This window comes from Ranitomeya imitator, chromosome 5, assembly GCF_032444005.1.
Source record: "Ranitomeya imitator isolate aRanImi1 chromosome 5, aRanImi1.pri, whole genome shotgun sequence".
Lineage (NCBI taxonomy): Eukaryota > Metazoa > Chordata > Amphibia > Anura > Dendrobatidae > Ranitomeya > Ranitomeya imitator.
The window spans coordinates 607045469-607065446 of record NC_091286.1 but is presented as its reverse complement, the minus strand read 5'-3'; the positions used below and the strand labels follow the sequence as shown (position 1 = coordinate 607065446).

At 45.1% G+C, this 19978-nt stretch overlaps 1 protein-coding gene across 1 annotated transcript in view; it reads right to left on the bottom strand.

The window, feature by feature from the left end:
* Nucleotides 1-769: 769 nt before the first annotated feature.
* TPO (thyroid peroxidase) overlaps nt 770-19978 on the bottom strand; it is a 241509-nt gene continuing 222300 nt past the window's right edge. Inside the window, exons 13-14 of the mRNA XM_069726806.1 lie at nt 1417-1516; nt 770-902 (exon numbers count right to left, since the gene is read on the bottom strand). Coding sequence (XP_069582907.1) covers nt 770-902; nt 1417-1516 — 233 coding nt within the window. The remainder of the gene's footprint in view (nt 903-1416; nt 1517-19978) is intronic.

Below are 19978 nucleotides of genomic sequence, written 5' to 3'. Positions count from 1 at the left end.
GTAGCGCCTCTGGTCATCGTTGTAGTAATTCATAATTGACATTGTAATTTCGAGTGGATCGCGATTTTCTAATTCATCAATCCTCTCTTCTATTTCAAATTCCCTCATCATTGTGAAGGCTCTTGCGAGTGGGTTAATTCCTTTCATTTTCTCTCCAAGAGATGATAGCAATGCTGGGAGGCACTTTTTATTTGCTTGACTTCTTGTACTTAATGTTTCTTCACTGTCCAAGATATAAATCTGGGCAAACTTGGGAGTACGACCCACAGCAGGATGCAATGGGATAGTTCTGTGGTAAATTTGTCCCTGAATTTGAAAAGAGTATGGGCCATGCCCAGGAGGAGGCGCTACTTGTACTCACAGTGATGCCAAAGCAAGCAAGCTATTGTATTGCCTTATATTAGCCATAAAGTTATTGGAGTGCTGATGCTCTCCTTTCATCAACTTGACTAATTGATCATCCATATGAATTGGACGCAATTGGATGCACCCTCTCTTGTTACAGGAAGGGAATGTTTTGTCCTGTGCCATTTCGTCTTTCAAATTTTTAGATTGGCAGAACTGACATCGAAATGTCAGTTCGCCAGCATAGTGCTCTTCAATACGCGTCTCATTAATTTGATTGAAAGGTCCACTAGCGGCAAATGTAACTTGCTGTCGTCGAGTGGCTCTGGAATTTTGGACACGTATTCTATCTTTTTTGTGAAATGTGTGTATCACTTTGTGCATTGCGTGTTGCTTGTTGTCGTGCAGCATTAGATGCTCTATGTTATTCAGTTACTTCATTAGTTTCTCTTGCTCTGGCCGCCCTCTGTTGGGCTGCATCAGCAGTTCTTCGACAATTTTGTTCATCTTCTGTTTCATTAAGACGCAGGTTACGCATCCGTATGCGATTCGCTTCTCTATGTGCAGCAACATGCTCAATTTGATCCATCTTTGCAATCTTGCCTCACAGTGTTGCCTCGCAGGCTAACATTCAAAAAAGGCTTATGTCTTAATTCGCCACCAGGGGGAGCTCCTCTCCTTACGCCCAACTGTGGATGACTCATTGTGCACAGACACACGGACACGTCCAAATTAGGTATATTGATATGGTCAAGATGAATCCAGAAAATAATTAGTAATGATGACTGAACAGAGGCTTTTCTTTGTATAAGGAATGATGTAAAAAATAGCCAAAAATGCAAATAGAATAAAACAGACTGTAATAATAATAATATCCAGGGAGGCAGAAATGACAGCTGGAGCTGAACATAGACAGATAAAGATGCACACATACAAGATGTAAATGCTCACAGCCTCTGCAGGGGCATTCAGATACCGTCAGGCTGGTGACATGACGAAGAGTCTGATTGTCAAAATGATTGACAAGAAACAAATATACAATAAGTAGAGAACACAATAAATTTTCCTTACCTTCTGCAAACCAGAAACCAGCACATTACGGCCCAGGAAAGGAATAAAAGAGCAACCAAAATGATGGATGCTATGGATGCTCGCGGAAGTTTTCCAGAATCTGAAGACATAAAAGTTGTATAAAGATATTGGTTTAATAGGATGTTCAATTGAGAATTTTTTTTTCAAAGAGTCAAAAAATTAATTCTAGAAACCATTTAGCATTCGCTTAATGAAACCCACAAATTATTGCTGCTTTTATAACGAGATATACATATTTTATTTAACAGCCTTCGCTTTTAATCATGAGAAACATTTACAAAAAGAACATTTTATGATGGCCCTAATGTGTTACAGTCCCAACAAAATTGCTGCTGTAAAACATCGCATCCTACAAAATAGGATGTGTTGTGTTCTTTTTCCGCAATAGCAAAATAATGATGGAAATCTTTTGTGACATTTTTGTAGTCACTGTGGAGCACCATTATTCTAATAATCACCTATTTGCAAAGTGAAAGGAACATTTAGTCCATGACCCGAGAGATTAAAAAGTAATCTTGGTTTAAGGAATATATTTAGGAGTAGAAGAATATTAACCATCTCACAATGAGAACAGACCAGCCATTAACAGTCAAGAAAGGAAATGAGAACATTTTAAAGAAGCTTCTTTTGGACTTCGTAGCGTGGCGTGTCCATCATTTTCCATGCATGTACAGAGTGCATTGGAAAAAAGGGCAGCAGCACAAATACAGTATATTCTTTGCCAAACTAGACTCCTTACTTTACCCAGACTTTTTTGTGCAACTACAAAGAAATAATTAATATCTTAATTCCCTTAGGCTAGGTTCACATTGCGTTAGCAGCAGCCCGTTCAGCACATACGCTAACGGGCTGCTGCTAGCGCAAGTGCCTGTGCTACATCACGCTAGCGCAGATGGAGCATCTGCTAGCTCCATCTGCACTAGCAGTGACGGACCCGGAAATGCTGCAGCCCGTGTCTCGGGTCCGTCACTCAAATGATGGCACATCACTAGCGCACGCCCATTGTGGGCGTGCGCTAGCGATGCGTTCGCCATTGCATTCAATGGCGGCGTTAACGGACTACGTTACACCTCGTTATGCCGCGGTGTAACGTAGCCCGTTAAACGTAGTCAATGAACGCAATGTGAACCTAGCCTTAGTGCTTCCCATTCATGGTCCCCAGACAGAATGATGTCTTCCCATCCCAATATAATGAGAGAAGGCATGTTTGCCTTGCAGAATGATGTCTTCTCAATATGACACCCCCACAATGGCCTCTCCACACAGTTGATTTCCTCTATAAGCTGCCTACGTAAAATATAATGCCCAATACTGCCCCTCAAACGGTATGATGCTTCCCTACACAGTGTCAGCTCCTTTGGAACTGAACCCGGAGAACCACAACAACGAACCTCCCAAGTGTGAGCTGGCCAGGTGGACCACCCACAATACATGGAGTGTTAGAGGCAGGCCCAAGAGAGACTATTGCCACAGAAGCTGATACCCGGGGACAGGAAGTAGAAGTGGAAAAGACGCAGAACTGACTATATCGGAGACACAGGACAGACTGGCAATGACTGAGACTGAGAATAGGCTGGATAAGGTGGACACCCAGGACAGACTGGATATGATGGAAACACAGGACAGGCAGGGTACGGCGGAAACACAGGACAGGTAGGGTATGGCAGAAACACAGGACAGGTGGGGTCTGGTGGAAACACAGGACAGGCAGTGTATGGCGGAAACACAGGACAGGCAGGGTATGACGGACGCACAGGACAGAGCAAGGTATGGCGAACGCACGGGACAGAGCAAACTATGGCGAATGCACAGGACAGAACAAGGTATCGCGAACGCACAGGACAGAACAATGTATGGCGAACGCACAGGACAGAGCAAGGTATGGCAAACGCACAGGACAGAGCAAGGTACAGAGGTACCTGGGTCAAATGAGGACAAATGACATTCAGGCATGGAGCAGAGGAAGGAGTTACCTTAAATAGGAGAGACACAGAAGGACTTCCGGGTCAGGATCCTCCAGGGTCAAAGAGAGGAGAAGCGGCGCGCCAGCATACCAAAGAGAAAGTGTGCGTGCGCAGAGAGAGATGGAGTGAGCATGCGCACCCGACGGACACCAGGAAGCTGCGGTGAATCAGGAGGAGAAGAAGGAAGAACGCGCGCCTGCAGGAGTAGCGCGCCGAAGAGGGTAAGTATGTCGGCGAGCGGGGCAGAGTGGCAGGCGGGGCGGCAGGAGCGGCGGCGCTGAGTGGCGCCGTGACATACAGTTTGATGGCTCAAAATAACACAAACAGTATTTGTGACAGCCTCATAGTGCTGTCACATAGTAGAACACCCCACAGGGCTTTCATATATTATAATAGCCCCACAAAGCTTTTCACATATGATGGCCCGACATTGCCCTTTATTCATTATAATGCTTCCATAATGTCACATAACACATTGTTGTGCCTCCACAGTGCCTCCTCACATAGTATGATGCCCCCACAATGCTTTCCCTCACAGTACGATACTCCCACAATGCCTTTCTCAGACAGTATAATGCCGCCATTACCACCTACACATTATGATACCCCACAGTGCCCCTCATACATTATAACCTCACAGTGCCCCTCATACATTTATAACCTCAAAGTGCCCCTCTTAAATTATCATATCTACAAAGTACCACCAACCCAGAATGGGCAAACAAAATATCTAGCCCAGTCCCATTATGAGCAAAGCAGACCTATGACTTATGTTGTGTGAAGGTCACCATCGGAGGCATTTTCTAGTAATGTCATTGTACTCTCCTGTTCTGATCCTCAGAGGTCACAAAGAACATGGACAGGCCAGATAATAAATCATTAAGCTTGCTATAAAAGAAAAGATAGGATACACTGATGGAGTCTGAGGAGGAAAATAAAGTTGAACACCAGAAACACACTATTCTAGGTTACATAGAAACTGGATATTATCTTCATTATTTTAGATAACCAGGGAAATAAATATTGACATCTGCAGTAATCTTAGCCACGAAGTAGGGTGACCAACTGTACATTGTCCAGGCCTATACCATCAGGAAGGTAGACCTAATTTGTCCATTACCCTAGACTACTATAACGGATATCATTAATAGCTCCACTGTTCTCAAGTAGTACTCAAAAGAGGTTGTCCAAGATTTCTGTCAAAGTGAGTCCAAGATTAAATGCAATCATCGCTGTCCATAGAATATCATGTTAGGCTAGGTTCACATTGCATTAGTGCAGTCCGTTTAGCGCATACGCTAACGGACTGCGTTAGCGCAATTGCCAAAAAGGGATCGCGTTATGCGATCGCGCTAGCGCAGATACCCGATCTGTGCTAGCGAGAACGAACCCAAAGACGCTGCAGACAGCGTTCGATGTCCATCACAAAATAACGGCACATCACTAACGCATGCCAATAATGGCATGCGTTAGCGTAGCGATGCGCTACATAAATTGCGGTCAATGGGTGCGCTGACAGATCCATTAGATAGCGTTAGTGCCGCTAAGTAACGGATTCTGTCAGCGGACTCCCACTAACGCAATGTGAACCCAGCCTTATTGGCAGCATATCACCCATTTGTATGGGAAGTTGAGCAGCTAACAATGATCGTTTTTAGACCAGCTTAAAAATAATCGTATCTGACAAACAAGAGTTTTGCTCATTCGTCGAGGTGATTTGTCTGAATATTGGTTCATCTAAATGGACCATTACTAGGATATGTTTTTATCGATTTTCCACTCTCTATGTCTAGTGGTATCCCATAGACCAAAAATGGAGTACCTATTTACGTTAAAGATCTTTTTTCTTTGTATTGTAAATTGAATACTACTGATAATGGTATACGAACAGGTACATAAAAAAAATTACATTTGGGGAATTTCATCCAAAGCATTCAAAAATTGTAAACTTTAAAAAAACTAAATTTTAAATAATCAAAGTGGATTAGACATTGTGCAGCCCCATAAATACATTTTGAGTAACAGCAGTTACAGAAGATACACAGACATTAACACCAATGCTAAATTTATAAGGGAGATAGACTTTCTGATTTAAAATCTTTGACATTTTTCTCATGAATGAAGCTGAAGAAAGCCAAGACTATGCAGCACACAAAAGATTCCTTTTTAATAGCTATTTCCCTTTTAATACATGGCGTGGCTCACAGACAGAGAAATGATGAACACAGAGTTGATTGCTCTGGAGATCTCTATCTCCTGCCACGAGCTCTACGTTCTACATCATTGATATACTCAGCCTCCCATCTCATTGATGTTACTAAACTTTGATTTTGTCATTGAATTTCTAGTTGGCTATAGGCGATCTCTTCCATTGATCAGCATAAAACAGATATTATATGTGGAGCAGAGATAAAACCATAATTATTTTATCTTCTAACTATTCTATTCCAAGATTCTCCTCTTCTAACTGAATCCTGGGTGGAATAATTAAACGTAGTGTGTAATTTATTAACTTGAGACGTTAACTATAATTGGATTGCTGCAAGTATCTGTTTACATACATTGATAACATGAACAGTACAAGGGGCCAAATGCAACATTTTCGTAACCTCTTCATCTCCTGATAATTCTTTATTCTTCATTACACTGGGGCTTATACAATAAATTGTATCAGTATTATTCTTTTTTTTTTTTTTAAAACAGTGTACAACTGTTCATGCTCATGAAATAGCGCCTTTCACCCCCACACACCTCACCCTTCTTGGCGAAGTGTTCAAAAGCGAGAGAGAGGGAAAAAGTTGCTGCCAGACATGTCTGGCAGTGGCTTATCTTGTCCGAAAACAAAAACTTTAGGCATTTGAACTTACAAAAGCCCAATCCTTCTCTCCTGTTCTAGGTCTCATGAAAAAGTAGTGGGGAAAACCATCATAGCAGATGGTGTCCACCCTTTCTGGAGCCAAGCTCATGAAGAAGCATAGTAGATGGTGTCAACCGTTTTTGGAACTAAACTCATGAAGAAGCATTGGAGGAGAACATTATAGCAGATGGTGTCTACCACTTCTGGAGCTAAACTTATGAAGAATCATTGTGGCAAAATACCATAGCATATGGTGTCCATCTTTTCTGGAGCCAAGCTCATGACGAATCAATGGAATAGAACATCATAAAGCAGTTGAAGAAGCTATGGGGAGAACATTATGGCAGATGGTGTCCACAAGCCTTTGGAGCTAAGCTCATGAAGAAGCTGTGGGGAGAACATCATTGCAGATAGTGTCCACCACTTCTGTAACCAAGTTCACCCAAATCAGTAATTATCTGGATGCCACTGCCATGTCTAAACAAATGGATGGAGATTGAATATTATTGCTGCCAATCAGTTCTGACGAAGGTCCAATTTTAGGACTGAAATGTTAACAACTAATTAGATAGCCATTAAAGAATTTGTTTCATTCCCTGCAATTTGAGGGCCAAATTCCTTACTTAAATACATTAAATGATTACCAGACGGTTGGCCATAGACATGATGTCTTTCTTTGTAGAACTCTGGGAAACATTTGTTGAGATCTACTTACAATCAGCTTATGGTTATTTTACACAGGCAGTGATACTGCCCATAATAACTGCTGATTAATGATATGAGAAGCTGATTAGTGCTCACTTCCTTTAATTATCATGTTCCCATATTAGATATTTGTGATCATTTGCTCCCATCACTTCTAGTATTGTCAGCAGCACATACACTGTTTATTCAAGTGGATGTGCTGCAATGAACAAGTGATCAATATGTAATGAAAGACAAATGCAGTTTCTCATTTATTGATTAAAAGAAATCTGACACCAGGTATTTGCTACCCCATTTGAAAGCAGAATAATATAGAAACAGAGACCCCGACTCCAGTGATGAGTAACTTACTGGGCTGCTTGCTGCTCACTGTTATATCTTCTGGTTCTCTGAATGTTGAGCTCTGTATAAACCCGCCCAAAACACAAATTGAAAGCTTTTAGTGTACGCTGTGCATAGGCAAAAAGCTGCCAATCAGTGATGGTGTCAGATGCAATAAAAACCTGGTGACGGATTCCCTTTAATTGCTAGGAAGTTTACATTGCTAAATTATTAGGTGCGAGGTCTTCCTTTTATGTAAAGGTTCCTTAAAGGAGAAGCCCACGAATAAAGGTACCGTCACACTAAACGATATCGCTAGCGATCCGTGACGTTGCAGCGTCCTGGCTAGCGATATTGTTCAGTTTGACAGGCAGCAGCGATCAGGATCCTGCTGTGATGTCGTTGGTCGCTGCAGAAAGTCCAGCACTTTATTTCGTCGCTGGACTCCCTGCAGACATCGCTGAATCGGCGTGTGTGACGCCGATCCAGCAATGTCTTCACTGGTAACCAGGGTAAACATCAGTGCTTTCCTGCACTGGCTGTGAGCGCCGGCCAGCCGGAAAGCACAGCAGTGACGTCACCGCTCTGCTTTCCGGCCGCTGTGCTCACAGCCAGTGCAGGAAAGCACAGCGCCGGGGACAGACAGCGGAATGTAAGTATGTAGTGTTTTTTTTTTTAACTTTTACGCTGGTAACCAGGGTAAACATCGGGTTACTAAGCGCGGCCCTGCGCTTAGTAACCCGATGTTTACCCTGGTTACCGGCATCGTTGGTCGCTGGAGAGCTGTCTGTGTGACAGCTCTCCAGCGACCAAACAGCGACGCTGCAGCGATCGACATCGTTGTCGGTATCGCTGCAGCGTCGCTGAGTGTGAAGGTACCTTAAGACTTATTTTTAAAAGAGTTGAGAGGTTTAAAAAAAAAAACCGAAGAGCTATTTTCTGTGACTAATCTCAGGCAGCTGCAGTTTTGATGCTTACCTTATTCTTAGTGGTATTTACTTTCTGGTCCAATTTTGACTTACCTGAGATAGCAGAAAATGCCTACTTCTCTCATTAAATAGGTGGTGTTAAACTAACATTTATTTTAATCGTCAATTATACATTGAGGATTTATGTAAATAATAATTAAATAATACATGTATTTAATGTAATAATCTATTCTCTTTTATAATATGCTATAGATAAAAATCCCCTATGAATTCCTCACTACGGTATCTAACTTCTGTATTTATTTTTGTTACTTAATTCCTTTTTGATTACGCTTCATTTGAGAACCCCCTGTTGCCTACTGGGACACTTAAATAAGATTTCATCAAGGGCCAGAGACTGTCCTCACTGCTGCAGCCTCTGCCTGCACGCTGAAGCAAGAGTCATCAGTGCTGTCTGTTTCAGAGGCTGAGCTTGTCCCTGCTCTACTGAGCAGGCATCTGTTGTCAATTAAGACGTATGTTCGATAGGATCTTGTCACTGTGCAATATTCTTTTTAATACACACAGTGACAGTGCGCTCCCTCTACGGCTCTGATGAGAAGTCATGAGCCAACAACAGAGCGCACTGTCAGTGCACATTGTAGCAAGAATTGCCAGCAGCAGAAACTAACCTTGCCTCTTCAAGCGAGGATATTAGAAAAGAGATTAAATTATTAAATTAAATAGACTGACATGAAAGTTTAGCCACTTAATAACCGCCAAGACGTCTTTTTACTGACCTGAGATATAAGAGAATAGCCTCCCCATATAGGTGACTAGGGTTGAGCGAAACGGATCGTTCATTTTCAAAAGTCGCCGACTTTTGGCACAGTCGGGTTTCATGAAACCCGACCCGATCCCTGTGTGGGGTCGGCCATGCGGTACGCGACTTTCGCGCCAAAGTCGCGTTTCAATGACGCGAAAAGCGCCATTTCTCAGCCAATGAAGGTGGACGCAGAGTGTGGGCAGCGTGATGACATAGGTCCTTGTCCCCACCATTTTACAAAAGGGCATTGCAGTAATTGGCTTGCTGTCTGCGGCGTCACAGGGGCTATAAAGAGGCGTTCCCGCCGACCGCCATGTTACTGCTGCTGATCTGAGCATAGGGAGAGGTTGCTGCCGCTTCGTCAGAAGCAGGGATAGCATTAGGCAGGGTCCATTAACCACCAAACCGCTTGTGCTGTAGCGATTTCCACTGTCCAACACCACCTTTTGTTTGCAGGGGCAGTGGAAGCTACATTTTTTTTCCTCAGCGCTGTAGCTCATTGGGCTGCCCTAGAAGGCTCCCTGATAGCTGCATTGCTGTGTGTACGCCGCTGTGCAAACCAACTGCTTTTTTCAAAGCACAAATCCTGTTGTTCCTTCCTTTCTGCACAGCTCTCAAATTGTGGGCCACAGAAAGCCTTGTGTCTGTTTTTTTTGTTTTGTAAATTCTCCCTGCAAAAAAATAAATAGTGGGAGATTAATATTGGCATTTGTGCTTGAGTGCCAGTCGTGTGTGCCATCTCTCTCAAATTGTTGGCCACAGAAAGCCTAGTGTTTTTTTTTTATTTTGGTATTTAAATTCTCCCTGAAAAAAAATAAATAGTGGGAGATTAATATTGGCATTTGTGCTTGAGTGTCAGTTGTGTGTGCCATCTCTCTCAAATTGTGGGCCACAGAAAGCCTAGTGTCTGTTTTTTTGTTTTTTGTTTTTTAAATTCTCCCTACAAAAAAATAAATAGTGGGAGATTAATATTGGCATTTGTGCTTCAGTGCAAGTCGTGTGTGCCATCTCTCTCAAATTGTGGGCCACAGAAAGCCTAGTGTCTGCTTTTTGGGGGGGGGGGGGTTTAAATTCTCCCTGGAAAAAATAAATAGTGGGAGATTAATATTGGCATTTGTGCTTCTGTGCCAGTCGTGTGTGCCATCTCTCTCAAATTGTTGGCCACAGAAAGCCTAGTGTCTGTTTTTTTTATTTTGGTTTTTAATTTCTCCCTGAAAAAAAATAAATAGTGGGAGATTAATATTGGCAATTGTGCTTCAGTGCAAGTCGTGTGTGCCATCTCTCTCAAATTGTGGGCCACAAAAAGCCTAGTGTCTGTTTTTTTTATTTTGGTTTTTAAATTCTCTGTGAAAACAAAAAAAATAGTGGGAGGTTAATATTGGCATTTGTGCTTCAGTGCCAGTCGTGTGTGCCATCTCTCTCAAATTGTTGGCCACAGAAAGCCTAGTATCTGTTTTTTTTTTATTTTGGTTTTTAAATTCTCCCTGAAAAAAAATAAATAGTGGGAGATTAATATTGGCATTTGTGCGTCAGTGCAAGTCGTGTGTGCCATCTCTCTCAAATTGTGGGCCACAGAAAGCCTAGTGTCTGATTTTTTTATTTATTTTGGTTTGTAAATTCTCTGTGAAAACAAAAAAAATAGTGGGAGATTAATATTGGCATTTGTGCTTCAGTGCCAGTCGTGTGTGCCATCTCTCTCAAATTGTTGGCCACAGAAAGCCTAGTATCTGTTTTTTTTTTATTTTGGTTTTTAAATTCTCCCTGAAAAAAAAATAAATAGTGGGAGATTAATATTGGCATTGTGCTTCAGTGCAAGTCGTGTGTGCCATCTCTCTCAAATTGTGGGCCACAGAAAGCCTAGTGTCTGTTTTTTTTTGGGGGGGTTTTAAATTCTCCCTGAAAAAAAATAAATATTGGGAGATTAATATTGGCATTTGTGCTTCAGTGCCAGTCCTGCGTGTGTGGCATCTGTCTAATTGTGTGCCACAGAAAACCGAGTGTGTAATATTGTGCCTGATTTTCCTTGCAGTCTCACCCACCTATAAAGGGATATCTAAATTCTACAGAAGTTTGAGTTCACCTTGTAAGTTGTTTTACAGTAACAAATACCGTTACTTTGGTAACGTTTTTAAAACAATGAAGAAGTCTGGTGGAAGAGGTCGTGGCCGTGGGCATTCATTGCCAGCTGGTAATGATGGTAGTGGTGGTGGAGCATCAGGTGGTCGTGGGAAAAACAATATAGCACCTAAGTCTCGAGCTGTGGAGCCATGTTCGTCGTCTGGCTACACAAGGCCTCGAACGCTCCCCTTTCTGGGAGTAGGAAAACCGCTTTTAAAGCCGGAGCAGCAAGAGCAAGTTTTGGCTTTCCTTGCTGACTCAGCCTCTAGCTCTTTTGCCTCCTCTTCTGAAACTGGTAAATGTAAAAGCAGCGCGTCATTAGTGGATGTTCACGCTCAGGGACAAGTCACTCCATTGTCCTGTTCAGCAAAAACAACAACAAAGAAGGATGCGTCAGGCGACACAACGGGTTACTCCATGGAGCTCTTTACACATACCGTTCCTGGGTTAGAAAGTGAAACAGTTAACAGGCCATGCCCATTACAAGTTGAATCGGACATGGAGTGCACAGATGCACAGCCACAGCCAGATTACTATGCTGTTCCTTTGACTCAGACCACCACATTGCCCTCGCAGTGTACTGATCCAGAATCAGACCCTGATGAGACTATGGTGCCCCGTCACAAATGCTATACCACCGGCTTACACGGTAACACAGACGAAGTTGCACATGAGATAGAAGAGGAGTTCATAGATGACCCAGTTGTTGACCCCGATTGGCAGCCTTTGGGGGAACAGGGTGGAGGCGGCAGTAGTTCTGAAGCGGAGGAGGAGGGACCACAGCAGGCATCAACATCGCAACAGGTTCCATCTGCCGGGCCCGTGTCTGGCCCAAAACGCGTGGCAAAGCCAAAACCAGTTGGAGGACAGCGTGGCCATCCGGTTAAAGAAGCTCAGTCTGCAATGCCTGAAAAGGTATCCGATGCTAGAAAGAGTGCAGTCTGGCATTTTTTTAAACAACATCTAATTGATCAGTGCAAAGTCATCTGTCAAAAATGTTCAACTACCTTAAGCAGAGGTCAGAATCTGAAAAGTCTAAATACAAGTTGCATGCATAGACATTTAACCACCATGCATTTGCAAGCCTGGACTAACTACCAAACGTCCCTTAACGTTGTAGCACCCTCGGCCAATGAAGCTAGTCAGCAACGCTACATCCCTTCCGTCACTGTAAGGCCACCATTTTCCGTACCACCAGCAGAATCTGTGCAGGTTTCGTTGCCAGGCCAAAGCAGTCAGGGAATCACCAGTTTCGTAGTAGGAAACACTGCATCTAGGGCACCGGCAAGAATACCGTCTCCAACCGTCTCTCAGTCTGCCATGTCCACCGGCACCCCGGCTAGTTCCACGATCTCCAGTTCTCCAGTCCAGCTCACCCTACATGAGACTCTCATTAGAAAAAGGAAGTACTCATCCTCGCATACGTGTACACAGGGTTTTAACGCCCACATAGCTAGACTAATCTCGTTAGAGATGATGCCCTACTGGTTAGTTGAAACTTTCAAAGCCCTGATGGACTACGCTGAACCACGCTACGAGCTACCCAGTCGACACTTCTTTCCGAGAAAAGCCATCCCAGCTCTCCACCAGCATGTTAAAGAGCGCATCGTCCATGCACTCAGGCAATCTGTGAGTACAAAGGTGCACCTGACAACAGATGCATGGACCAGTAGGCATGGCCAGGGACGTTACGTGTCCATCACGGCACACTGGGTGAATGTGGTGGATGCAGGGTCCACAGGGGACAGCAATATTGGGACAGTTCTGCCTAGCCCACGGTCTAGGAAACAGTTGGCTGTAGCCGTTCGCCCCCCCTCCTCCTCCTCCTCGTCCTCCTGCAGAAGCGAGAGCTCGTCCACAGACCGCAGTCGCACAACCACTCCATCCGCAGCTGCCACTATTGCACACCAGGTGTCCTATTATGGGGCAGCTACTGGCAAGCGTCAGCAGGCTGTATTGGCTATGAAGTGTTTGGGCGACAACAGACACACCGCGGAAGTTCTGTCCAAGTTCTTGCAGAAAGAAACGCAGTCGTGGCTGGGCACTGTAGATCTTGAGGCAGGCAAGGTAGTGAGTGATAACGGAAGGAATTTCATGGCTGCCATCTCCCTTTCCCAACTGAAACCCATTCCTTGCCTGGCTCACACCTTAAACCTGGTGGTGCAGTGCTTCCTGAAAAGTTATCTGGGGTTATCCGACCTGCCCCTCAAAGTGCGTGGACTTTTCTCGCATATCCGCCGTTCGCCCGTACACTCCAGCCATATGCAGACCTATCAGCGGTCTTTGAACCCCAGCATCGCCTAATCATCGACGTTGCAACAAGGTGGAACTCAACACTGCACATGCTTCAGAGACTGTGCGAACAGAGGCGGGCTGTTATGTATTTGTGGGAGGATACACATACACGGGAAGGCAGTAGGATGGCAGACATGGAGTTGTCAGGTGTGCAGTGGTCGAAGGTACGAGACATGTGTCAAGTCCTTTAGTGTTTTGAGGACTGCACACGGCTGGTAAGTGCAGACAACGCCATAATAAGCATGAGCATCCTCCTAATGCGTCTGCTGATGCAAAGTTTGACGCACATAAAGGAGCAGGCGTCTGCAGCAGAGGAAGAGGAAAGCCTTGATGACAGTCAGCCATTGTCTGGTCAGGGCAGTGTACAGGGCGAGCTAGCGGGTGAACAGGAGGAGGAGGAGGACGAGGAGGATGATGGGGATGAGTATTTTTTTAATGAGGAAGCTTCTCCGGGGCCAATAGCAACTGGTGGCGTTGCAAGGCCGGGTTCAAGTTTTTTTAGGGAGACAAGTGACATAGATTTGCCTGAAACTGCCCCTCAACCCAGCACGACTGCAGATTTGACAACTGGAACTTTGGCCCACATGGCGGATTATGCCTTACGTATCCTGAAAAGGGACCCACACATTATTAAAATGATGACAGATGACGATTACTGGTTGGCCTGCCTCCTTGATCCTCGCTATAAAGGCAAATTGCAAAATATTATGCAACATGAGAACCTGGAACAAATATTAGCAACCAAACAATCAACTCTCGTTGACCGTTTGATTCAGGCATTCCCAGCACACAGCGACGGTGAGCGTTATCACACGAGCTGCAGGGGGCAGCAGGCCAGAGGTGTTAGAGGTGCACAAATCAGAAGTGGCGTTGGACAGAGGGGTTTTCTGACCAGGTTGTGGAGTGATTTTGCAATGACCGCAGACAGGACAGGTACTGCAGCATCAATTCAAAGTGACAGGAGACATTTGTCCAGTATGGTTACTAATTATTTTTCATCCCTTATCGATGTTCTCTCTCAACCGTCATTCCCATTTGATTACTGGGCATCCAAATTAGACACCTGGCCAGAATTGGCAGAATATGCATTGCAGGAGCTTGCTTGCCCAGCAGCTAGTGTGCTATCAGAAAGAGTATTCAGTGCTGCTGGTTCAATATTAACCGAAAAAAGGACTCATCTGGCTACCCAAAATGTTGATGATCTAACCTTCATTAAAATGAACCACTACTGGATTTCGAATTATTTTGCCCCCCCTTTCCCGGCTGACACCTAGATTTCCAATGAAAAGGTCTTGCTTCTGGACTGCTCTGACTGAGTTTTCCAATCTCGTAACTTGCAGCAGCTGTTTGTCCAGCATACAACATGTTTACACCACCCTAAATGGCCAAACTCCCCCCACGGGGCCGTGGTCTCGCCACTTGGCGCAAGCACCCGTGAGAGTGCCGTTTGTCTGAAGAGGTGGGTGTGCACGCTTTTGGTCGACGGCACTGCCACTGGGTCCCTCATAGTACAATAAAGTGTCTCTGGCGGTGGTGGCGCGCAACCAACGTCAGACACACCGTTGTAACATGAGTGGCCCTGGGCCTGTACCGCCGGCCACAAGACAGTTGCCCCCCACCAGCTCAAACAGTGCTCTACGATTTGCAAAATTATCTCTCACAGCTCCAGCAATGTTTAGTCTATGCGCTGACATCCTTCAATGCCTGGCACTGACAATACCAATGTGTTGACATGTATGATGCTACTTAAAATAGTCAGGGGCAGTGTCCTATATTTACACCAGTAAATACTTTGCGCCAAATTACTAGGTCATAAACACAGCAGAGGAGCCCACCCCTGTACCTAAGTATGCCACCCTTCTGTTTTTTGATTTTGGTGTATTGCGAGACATTAACATCTATTTATTTTTTGGGAGTGCTAACTGTCAGACACTCATTACAATCGGCCTCCGCTGACAACACCAATGCTGCCTGTGTACCCCTGCAAGATAATTCCAAGTGCATAGAGCCAACTTTTGTTATGTTAGGTCTACTAAGCCTGTCTACGGTCCCTCCTTCCAATAGACCTCCACTGACCACACCACTGCTGCCCGTGTACCCCTGGAAGCTTTTTTAAAGTGCCTACAGCCAACTTTTGTTATGTTAGGCCTACTAAGCCTGTCTGCGGTCCCTCCTTCCAATAGTCCTCCACTGACCACACCACTGCTGCCCGTGTACCCCTGGAAGCTATTTTAAAGTGCCTACAGCCAACTTTTGTAATGTTAGGCCTACTAAGCCTGTCTGCGGTCCCTCCTTCCAATAGTCCTCCACTGACCACACCACTGCTGCCCGTGTACCCCTGGAAGCTATTTTAAAGTGCCTACAGCCTAATTTTGTTATGTTAGGCCTACTAAGCCTGTCTGCGGTCCCTCCTTCCAATAGTCCTTCACTGACCAGACCACTGCTGCCCGTGCACCCCTGGAACCTATTTTTAAGGGCCTACAGCCTACTTTTGTTATGTTAGGCCTACTAAGCCAGTATGCGGTCCCTCCTTCCAATAGTCCTTCACTGACCAGACCACTGCTGCCCGTGTACCCCTGGAAGCTATTTTAAAGTGCCTACAGCCTACTTTTGTTATGTTAGGCCTACTAAGCCTGTCTGCCGTCCCTCCTTCCAATAGTCCTCCACTGACCACACCACTGCTGCCCGTGTACCCCTGGAAGCTATTTTAAAGTACCTACAGCCTACTTTTGTTATGTTAGGCCTACTAAGCCTGTCTGCGGTCCCTCCTTCCAATAGTCCTCCACTGACCACACCACTGCTGCCCGTGTACCCCTGGAAGCTATTTTAAAGTGCCTACAGCCAACTTTTGTAATGTTAGGCCTACTAAGCCTGTCTGCGGTCCCTCCTTCCAATAGTCCTCCACTGACCACACCACTGCTGCCCGTGTACCCCTGGAAGCTATTTTAAAGTGCCTACAGCCTAATTTTGTTATGTTAGGCCTACTAAGCCTGTCTGCGGTCCCTCCTTCCAATAGTCCTTCACTGACCAGACCACTGCTGCCCGTGCACCCCTGGAACCTATTTTTAAGGGCCTACAGCCTACTTTTGTTATGTTAGGCCTACTAAGCCTGTCTGCGGTCCCTCCTTCCAATAGTCCTCCACTGACCAGACCAATGCTTCCCGTGTACCCCTGGAACCTATTTTAAAGTGCCTACAGCCTACTTTTGTTATGTTAGGCCTACTAAGCCTGTCTGCGGTCCCTCCTTCCAATAGTCCTCCACTGACCACACCACTGCTACCCGTGTACCCCTGGAAGCTATTTTAAAGTGCCTACAGCCTACTTTTGTAATGTTAGGCCTACTAAGCCTGTCTGCGGTCCCTCCTTCCAATAGTCCTCCACTGACCACACCACTGCTGCCTGTGTACCCCTGGAAGCTATTTTAAAGTGCCTACAGCCTACTTTTGTTATGTTAGGCCTACTAAGCCTGTCTGCGGTCCCTCCTTCCAATAGTCCTCCACTGACCAGACCAATGCTGTCCGTGTACCCCTGGAACCTATTTTAAATTGCATAGAGCATCCTTTTTTTAATTGTAGGCGTACTAAGTCTGTCTGTGGTCCATAATTGAAATTGTCCTCCACTGACCAGAGCAATGCTGCCTGTGTACCCCTGTAACCTTTGTTAAACTGCATTGAGCCAAATTTTCTGTTTAAGGCCTACTACCTGTGTCTGTCTGCGCCACTCAATACAGCTGTCCTCCTCTGAAAAAAGCTGAGCGTCAATAGTCTGGTTTTCAGCCTATAGGAATTTGAAAACTGCATTGGGGCTACTACTTCGGTAGGGCCTACTAACGGTGTCTGCCGCTCCAAGGTGTTCTCCAGGTTGCCTCTCCATAGCTTCGATCTTCTAGCTCTCGTTCAGTAGTTGTTGAAACAACACTGCATTAGGCCTACAAGTTGGGTCTGGGTTGTAGAGACGGTGTCTGCCGCTCCAAGGTGTTCTCCAGGTTGCCTCTCCATAGCTTCGATCTTCTAGCTCTCGTTAAGTAGTTGTTGAAACAACACTGCATTAGGCCTACAAGTTGGGTCTGGGTTGTAGAAACGGTGTCTTCCGCTCCAAGGTGTTCTCCAGGTTGCCTCTCCATAGCTTTGATCTTCTAGCTCTCGTTCAGTAGTTGTTGAAACAACACTGCATTAGGCCTACAAGTTGGGTCTGTGTTGTGAATTCTGTTGTCGGGCTCCCTCCTGTGGTCATGAATGGTACTTCGGCTGGTTCCATCCATGGATTTCCTCTGGTGGCTGTGGGTGTTTCTGAGTTTCCTTCCACAGGTGACGAGGTTAATTCGTTAGCTGGCTGCTCTATTTAACTCCACTTAGATCATTGCTTCATGCCACCTGTCAACGTTGTACTATTGGTCTAGTTCACTCCTGGATCGTTCTGGTTACCTGTTTGCTCCAGCAGAAGCTAAGTTCCTCTTTGCTGTTTTCTTGTTTGCTATTTTTTCTGTCCAGCTTGCAATTGTGAATATTGCCTTGCTTGCTGGAGCTCTGGGATGCAGAGGGGCGCCTCCGCACCGTGAGTCGGTGCTGAAGGTTTTTTTTTCCCTGCTCACTCTGCGTGGCTTTTTGTAGGTTTTTGTGCTGACCGCAAAGTTACCTTTCCTATCCTCTGTCTGTTCAGTAAGTCGGGCCTCTCTTTGCTAAATCTATTTCATCTCTGTGTTTGTGATTTCATCTTACTCACAGTCAATATATGCGGGGACTGCCTTTTCCTTTGGGGAATTTTTCTGAGGCAAGGTAGGCTTTATTTTCCTATCTTTAGGGCTAGCTAGTTCTGAGGCTGTGACGAGTTGCATAGGGAGCGTTAGGAGCAATCCACGGCTATTTCTAGTGTGTTTGATAGGATTAGGGATTGCGGTCAGCAGAGTTTCCACTTCCCAGAGCTTGTCCTGTATTTTTGTAGCCATCAGGTCCATTCCTGTCCTAACCACCAGGTCATAACAGTACAGGTGGCCTAAAGTATTAATGCATCTCAATAGAGGGATAAGAGAAGTTCTGAGACCATTTTTTTTTTCTTTGCAGTGTGTTTTGTCTCTCTTTTCCCCTTTACCTCTGGGTATTTCAGGACACAGGTGTAAACATGGACATTCAAGGTCTGTCCTCTTGGATGGATAATCTCACTACAAGGGTACAAAACATTCAAGATTTTGTGGTTCAGAATCCGATGTCAGAGCCTGGGATTCCAATTCCTGATTTGTTTTTTGGTGATAGATCTAAGTTCTTGAATTTAAAAAATAATTGTAAATTGTTTCTTGCCTTGAAACCTCGCTCCTCAGGTGACCCTGTTCAACAAGTAAAGATCATTATTTCTTTGTTACGTGGTGACCCTCAAGACTGGGCATTTTCCCTTGCGCCAGGAGATCCGGCATTGCGTGATGTTGATGCGTTTTTCCTGGCGCTTGGATTGCTTTATGACGAACCTAATTCAGTGGATCAGGCAGAGAAAATCTTGCTGGCTCTGTGTCAGGGTCAGGATGAATCGGAGATATATTGTCAGAAGTTTAGAAAGTGGTCTGTGCTCACTCAGTGGAATGAATGTGCCCTGGCAGCAATCTTCAGAAAGGGTCTCACTGAAGCCCTTAAGGATGTCATGGTGGGATTTCCCATGCCTGCTGGTCTGAATGAGTCTATGTCTTTGGCCATTCAGATCGATCGACGCTTGCGTGAGCGTAAAGCTGTGCACCATTTGGCGGTACTATCTGAGCATGGGCCTGAGCCTATGCAATGTGATAGGACTTTGACCAGAGCTGAACGGCAAGAAGACAGACGTCGGAATGGGCTATGTTTTTACTGTGGTGATTCCACTCATGCTATCTCCGATTGTCCTAAGCGCACTAAGCGGTTCGCTACGTCTGCCACCATTGGTACGGTACAGTCTAAATTTCTATTGTCTGTTACTCTGATTTGCTCTTTGTCATCCTATTCTGTTATGGCATTTGTGGATTCAGGCGCTGCTCTGAATTTGATGGACTTGGAGTATGCTAGGCGCTGTGGTTTTTTCTTGGAGCCCTTGCAGTATCCTATTCCATTGAGAGGAATTGATGCTACGCCTTTGGCCAAGAATAAGCCTCAGTACTGGACCCAATTGACCATGTGCATGGCTCCTGCACATCAGGAGGATATCCGCTTTCTGGTGTTGCACAATCTGCATGATGTGGTCGTTTTGGGGTTGCCATGGCTACAGGTCCATAATCCAGTATTAGATTGGAAATCTATGTCTGTGTCCAGCTGGGGTTGCCAGGGGGTACATGGTGATGTTCCATTTTTGTCTATTTCGTCTTCCACTCCTTCTGAAGTTCCAGAGTTTTTGTTGGATTATCGGGATCTATTTGGTGAGCCCAAAGCCAGTGCCCTACCTCCTCATAGGGATTGCGATTGTGCAATTAATTTGATTCCTGGTAGTAAGTTTCCTAAGGGCCGATTGTTCAATTTATCTGTGCCAGAGCACGCCGCTATGCAGAGTTATATAAAGGAATCCTTGGAGAAGGGCCATATTCGCCCGTCGTCAT